Raw genomic sequence first — 6,883 nt, 5'->3', positions numbered from 1 at the left:
CCCCGATGGATGTAGGTCTTAGTGCTGAACCACGTAAATCGTTTCTTATTTACATTCAGTACTTTACCTTCGGTTTTACTTATTATGTTTTGATTATTATGCATTGTGATTGTGAGAGCAACTAAATTACTCTCTCATGACTAGACAAGGACGAGCCCAAGAGCTCTGAGTTGATGAGTTACCATATTTACATCCTTTTACGTTTATTTTACTCTCTATAATGATTTTATATGTAATGGGAATATTGTTTGTGAGCACAAAGATATCATCGTTATTTCTGTGTCCACATTTTTCTAATACATGCATGCTTTCTAAGAAAAAAAACCTGCACCAAAGCCAATATGGCAACATTTGTAGGATGCATGTGAACATGCGACAGTCATCATGTCGATGAATCCCACTCCAAGTCGGAAGCACAGGGGTGGGGGTTGGTCAACAAAGCGTGTAACCTGCTGCTTCGAAGGTTTGCCAAGGATTCAAAAAGACAAACGCTCCTCTCTGAATCCCTTATTGGCTGCATTCACCTCCTTCGTAGATCCTTCTCTCTTCCGTGTTCGCCAGACGCCAAATTAAACAAATAAAAACATGATCAAATAGTATCCTTCCTTCCTGTTAAAAGAGAATTTACACAGGAAAAAACAGACAATTTGGTGTCCAACCTTGTTTGGTCCACTCCATTACAAAAAAATATATTCATCGAAGATATTCCTTATACTATCGATCCGTTTAATATGTCCCTACATGATGATAACTTCCTGTCATGATCCAACGATTGAGATCTTATACAGCTGACCCATGACGATTTTATTAGAAAATGTATTTTTTCATTAGGTGGTACAGAGAAGCCATCATCAAGAAACCAAAATTCAAGGACTGATTAGAGAGAGAGAGAGAAAGAAGAAAATATGATGTCCTGAATGAATGAATGGATGAATTCTAATGAGATTGGGGCATTTCAATGAAGAGTAAAAGAAGAAGAAGAATTCAACAAAATATTCATCAATGGGTTCTTCAGAAGACAATCTGAAAGGTTTTATTTTGGCTCTTTCATCAAGTGTGTTTATTGGAGCAAGTTTTATTATTAAGAAGAAAGGTCTTAGAAGAGCTGCTGCGGCAACTGGGGTCAGAGCTGGTTAGGAGATTACTTTTTTATTTTTACAATTTCGCATTTTATGATTAGAGATTTTGTCTCTCTGAAATGGGTTTCTGATGGTTTTTGATAGGAGTTGGTGGCCATGCTTATTTGTTAGAGCCACTATGGTGGGCAGGCATGATTACTAGTAAGTAATTTCATTCTCTTTCTTTATTTTGGGTCTTACAAGATTCAATTTTATTTGTTTGTTTTGTTGAATTGAATTTAGGGGGTGATAGTATGCTTGAGCTTAAATTGTTTTGGTGGAAATTAGCAATTGGGCATACTCATAGTTAATTTCATTTCTTGTTTGATACCCAAGGAAAACAAAAGCTAGGGCAAATTCAGTTTTGTTCAGATTGGATAGTACTGTACAGTTTAGGTGACTTCTATGGGGAAAAATAAACGAAAGAGTTCAGCTTAGGAAGGGAAAAAATGTCTGCTGATTATGGTTGTTATGGGGTGAATAATTCGAAATGAAGTACTGTAATATACATGGCATATGTAAGTTAGTACGCCTGCATTTGTTTACAGGTGGTAAGTGAATGGAGTCGAGGAACTCAGAGTTAGCTGATATAGGTGTTTTACAGATATTCATGTTCATTGACTTCAGTTACATTAGTTTGTTGCTAAGTTCCATTATTGATTACTTGGCAGTGTGACATGAAAGACATGCAAGTAGCTACACTGCATTCTATCAATGACCTCCGCAGCTGTACCATTCTTTTCTTAGATACTTTTTATTTTTCTTCTCCATTTCTGCCTCTCCCTTGCTAGACAATTCAGAACTCATAAGGTGGAACCTAGATGCTCATGCATTGCCTCACATACACATCTAATTATGCACTGAAAAAGCAAAAACTCTTAAATACATTATTGTTGAGCAGGTTCTTATTGGTAGTTGTGAGATTGCTCGAGACTAAATCTTCCCTCACCATAGACTTTTGTGCGTATACTGATTCAAGGAGTATCTTGATGTCCTCCTGTTGTTGATATCTTATTTAGTGATCATTGGAGAAGTTGCCAACTTTGTTGCCTATGCATTTGCCCCAGCAGTACTTGTTACCCCTCTTGGCGCATTAAGTATCATAGTCAGGTACTTACTCCTGCAGTTACATTTTCAATTCAACTTTTTCATGGCGAGGTCCTAATATCTTTATTTTGGGAATAACAATATTTGCTTACATTTTATTACGCAGTGCTGTGTTGGCGCACTTCATTTTACAAGAGAAGTTGCACAAACTAGCAATTTTGGTCTGTGTAATGTGCATCTGCGGGTCAATCATAATTGTGACCCATGCTCCACAAGAGCATCCAATCACATCTGTAATTGAAATATGGAATATGGCAACTCAAACAGGTCACATATTCATATTTCTTTCTCATTTCCCTTTTTATTCGTAGTTTTCTCCTGTGTTCTGACTGCGTAACTTTGTTTCTATTGCAGCTTTTTTGCTTTATGTGGCATCGGTTATTGTGTTGGTCTTTATTCTGGTCTTCCATTTTGCTCCACAATGTGGCCATACAAACGTGTTGGTTTTCACGGGAATTTGTTCACTGATGGGTTCCCTCTCGGTAAATCAATTGAACTACTTATTAATTATAATTTTCTTAACCTGACATCTTCTCCAAGAAGCATGATTTGGTCAGCCTGAGTTAGGGGATCGTTTTATTATTTTCTGAAAGGGATGAAATGAACAACATTGAACATTGTTTAGGGGTAAAGACCAAAACTCAGCACTTATTGCATATTCAGTTGAATGCAGACCGCCCATATCTTAATTGACAGATTCACGTAAGCTATATTCTATCTACAAAATGAGCAGCAGTTTGTATAGAAGAGACGAGCTAAAGAGCTTTTATCCAACTCAAATGACTATTTAAAATAGTTGAATATGTGGATTTCTTAATGCCTTTTCCCCATTATACTAGACTTGAGCATTTGTTATATAATCTGCTAAACTTTCTAATTGCTTCTATTTGATCTATTTATATATTATCTGTTTTTCTTTTCATTACTTTATTATTGCTTCACTTATATTTATTACTTAACTATGTTTTTATATACAGGTCATGAGTGTTAAAGCCCTAGGAACATCTCTGAAGCTTACTTTTGAGGGTAACAATCAGCTCATCTACCCAGAGACATGGTTCTTTTTGTTGGTAGTTGTTACTTGTGTTGTCACCCAAATGAATTATCTCAATAAGGTTCGTAAGAGTTGTTTTCAATACTGAAACCATGACATGTTTAGAATGCAGATGAATTGAAGAAATGTTTAGCTTGAGAGGCAATTGCTTCGAAGCTAGCATAGAAAGTATACGAGTTTACATGATGATTCAAATATCTGAAACAGACAACGGTTAAACAATTTCATACTTTTGTGATATATCAGATACTCTTTATGTAGTTTGCCCCCTTATTGTGCATTTATCTTAACGTTACTGCTGAAATTTTCATGCCATTTAATAGTTCTTAGGGGGGCAGAGAGGTTTTCGTAGGAAATAAATATAAGAATCATAACTGCATGCTTGTGGTGCCTAAACTTTTCATTATCTTTGGCGTTTGTCACAAAATATCATGTGCTTTCTCTGAGTAACTTTAGTTTCCATCCTTTAATCTGAGGGTAGACACTCATGCTGACATAATCTTCATTCGAAGGATTAACAACTCCTAAACTTCATTTTTCTAGTGTTCGGCTTTCTATGTTAAACTCGAGACCTCTATTTCCTCTGTTGTGATCTTGTGCATGAAATTAAGCCCGATTTTGTAGACAATGTCGACCCATGTGATGTCGACAGAAGTACAAGTGATGCAGATGCCTTGCAGCGTTATGACTTGCAAAATTTGGACTTTACTTTTCTGAGTACTTCATTTAAATTTCGTATATGTTTTATATCCTGAGGATTCTTAATTTTAGAACTTGGTTGGAACACTTTGATGGCTAATTTTTGTCCAACTTGCTTATAAATTTTAACTATACATCTCATACTCTAACCATGATTTTTTTCCACTATTTCAGGCGCTTGACACCTTCAACACAGCGGTTGTTTCACCTATGTATTACGTCATGTTCACCACACTTACAATCCTTGCGAGTGTCATAATGTTCAAGGTCTTTTCCTTTATATTTCTCAAAGCATCTTTAAACCGAACCTACTTTCCAAAAAGCCTCTCAGTGAATGTAGTTTGATTCAATTGTTTCTCCACTATAATGATGCTTTGGCTGACCTAAAGTGAAGCTGAATATCTTTTTACTTGATCATGTATCCAATCAGATTAAATACATAAAAAAAAAGGATGAATCAGGATGGTACATTTCTGTTTTTGAATATTTAGACTATATTCTCGTGTTGCTTGTAGTTTCTTCCACCACTTATCGTAGTTTATTTCAGGATTGGGATGGACAAAGTGGGGGAGACATTATATCCGAGATATGTGGCTTCATTGTTGTGCTCTCAGGAACCATTTTATTGCATGTCACCAAAGACTTCGAAAAATCACCTTCCTTCAGAGGTGAGTGGATTACCTTTTCCTCCCCTTTATGTTTTCTTTCTTTGTTCCTTTTTTTTGGTCCAGTTAGTTAGGGAGTTTAGGGACAGCTTGATTTTACATGTTCACATTCATGCAGGAAATTATGTGCCAGTATCCCCAACATTATCAACCCAACTGCGTGGTGGAAATGGGGAACTACTATCAAATGACGAGGAAGATCCATCATCTCCTGAAGAACTCCGCCTAAGGCAAGAGCTATACTAACCAAATTCTTTCTGAAAAACACTCCTTTACCAACGCTAAAGGTTGTTACAGCGAAACATGGGAAGTAAAAATTTCAGAGAACTCCTGAAGGCCAATTTAAGTCTGTTAAATACGAGTTGAGTTTGTAAAGAATCGTAGAATAACAGAGCCAAATTGGTTTTTCGACTGCAGTATCTTGTAAGGTTCTTCACCAAGATGCTAGTCTGACACATACAACGGTATACTTTTCCTGGTTGCTGATTCTTTTTTTTTTTTTTGGATGGTTTGGCTAGATATTTTTGAGTTCATAATTTTGGAGGCAAAATGGCTTTAATGGTGCATGGGGAAACTAGATTCCAGGGTGTACAGGAGTTACGAAAAATAGTGAATACATTTGTGTAGAAGATTGGGTTGAATGGGTGGCTGTATATGTAAAAAGAAAGATATGTAAGCATATTCATTGCCATAACAGTCATCTAAAATGATGAAACACCTTTTTTCCAAATTGGATTGATTGATTTTGTATAGATAAAACAAATTATGCATGTCAGGTTTTATTATCACAGAAAATTGCTTTCTTACGCTGTCCGTTTATATTTTTGGAGACTGGGCATTTTTTTGATATTTTTTATTTATAATCGACGGCCTAGGAGAAGGCTAGAGGTCTGCCTCAACAGTTGGCAAAAGCCAAATTGGAGACCATAAACAAGTTTCAGAGTTGTCTTTGGCCCAAGTAGACAAGGTATGAGTTACATTGTTGCGGGTTCTAGGTTGAAAAGTAAAAATACAGGATACAAGACTAGAACTGAAAAATGAAGCATCCTTAAACAGGGAATTCGTCTGTTGATTATCATCGAAGTTGTTCCCTTGAGAAAATTGGTCATCGAAGTTGTTCCCTTGAGAAAATTGGTCAATCAAAGCTTTTGCGTCACTTTCCACGATGAAATGAGTAATTTGCTGCTCCACTGCTTTCTTCAAAACTGCCCAAATTGCTCTCGTTTCTGCTTCTTCCAGAGAATTTAGGTAGGATGTAATGTAAGCTAAGGCTTCAGACATGCTTCCTTATGGTTCATCCATTTTTAAGTTTGATTTTTCAGCTGAAAGGAAGTTCACTGCAATTGAGTTGTGTAAGAGTAAGTGTTATCGATCGGGTGTAATTTCTTCTTATGTTATATCTGTTCGGGTATCTGTTTTAGCAAGATTGTTAATAGGGGTATCAATTTATCCGGGGTGTATCAAATTTTATATAAGATAAAACATTCTTCACTTTTGCACGATTTATAAAGGGGGATACCAGTCCTACTAAGTGCTGATACCATTTCATCGATCCAACAGCCAGGATCGATGGGATCTTTTTGTCCTATATGAAACAATATCAACACTTAGTAGAACTGGTATCCCCCTTTATAAATCATGCGCTTTTGAAATGGTACACTCCCAAGCAAATTGGCAATCCTCATTAGCAGACATGTGTTTTAGTTGTTGAGGTGTAACATTCTTTAGTATGTGAATCGGGTGTAATTCCTTTTGTTTCGGGAACTCATCTCTCCAAATAGAGCGTCTCTCACCTATTATCGACCATTAATTCTTATTGGATTATTGAATTTGTCTCACATGGTATCAATTTTCTCCTTCACAAATGAATTTTTGATCCTCCAAATTTTAAAATTTCTTCATCATAACCCCCTATCTATCTCTTATGGTTAACAATTCTATTTTTCAAACTAACACCTCTTCATTTACTTCATGGTATGAATAATCTTGCAAAGCTATTTTAACAACATAATTTGTATCAGAAAATTTCTCTATGTTTCAAAACATCTACAATATTGCTTTCATCAAGCTTGATTCACACAATTATTTGTTAGGAAAGCATCATTTTGAGTGTATTCTGATGAGTACTAATCTTCTTTGAATTTTTATTGGATATTACTTCGAGCCTTCTGAAAAGTTTCTTGAAAATGGAGCTTGGTAGCGAACCCTGAGAATTTTTTTTGGAATCAGATGGATCGATT

The 6,883-nt window shown here is 36.0% G+C and overlaps 1 protein-coding gene across 2 annotated transcripts; it reads left to right on the top strand.

The window, feature by feature from the left end:
* Positions 1–557: 557 nt before the first annotated feature.
* Positions 558–5,458, top strand: LOC113310630 (probable magnesium transporter NIPA4). 2 transcript variants are annotated; one of them, XR_003341289.1, is made up of 10 exons: positions 558–1,132; positions 1,224–1,280; positions 2,138–2,228; positions 2,332–2,492; positions 2,580–2,707; positions 3,203–3,340; positions 4,153–4,245; positions 4,526–4,646; positions 4,762–5,066; positions 5,162–5,458. XR_003341289.1 is itself a non-coding variant. In XM_026559354.1 (9 exons), the coding sequence occupies exons 1-9, from the start codon at positions 1,003–1,005 to the stop codon at positions 4,887–4,889; spliced, it is 1,047 nt and encodes a 348-aa protein (XP_026415139.1). In that variant the 5' UTR covers positions 558–1,002; the 3' UTR covers positions 4,890–5,456. The 2 variants fall into 2 exon arrangements, 1 of the variants encoding a protein (XP_026415139.1); XM_026559354.1 differs by having other exon boundaries at positions 4,762–5,456.
* Positions 5,459–6,883: the final 1,425 nt, after the last annotated feature.

Source organism: Papaver somniferum, chromosome 9 (assembly GCF_003573695.1).
Source record: "Papaver somniferum cultivar HN1 chromosome 9, ASM357369v1, whole genome shotgun sequence".
NCBI classification, from domain to species: Eukaryota; Viridiplantae; Streptophyta; class Magnoliopsida; order Ranunculales; family Papaveraceae; genus Papaver; species Papaver somniferum.
This window is presented reverse-complemented; position numbering and strand designations above follow the sequence as displayed.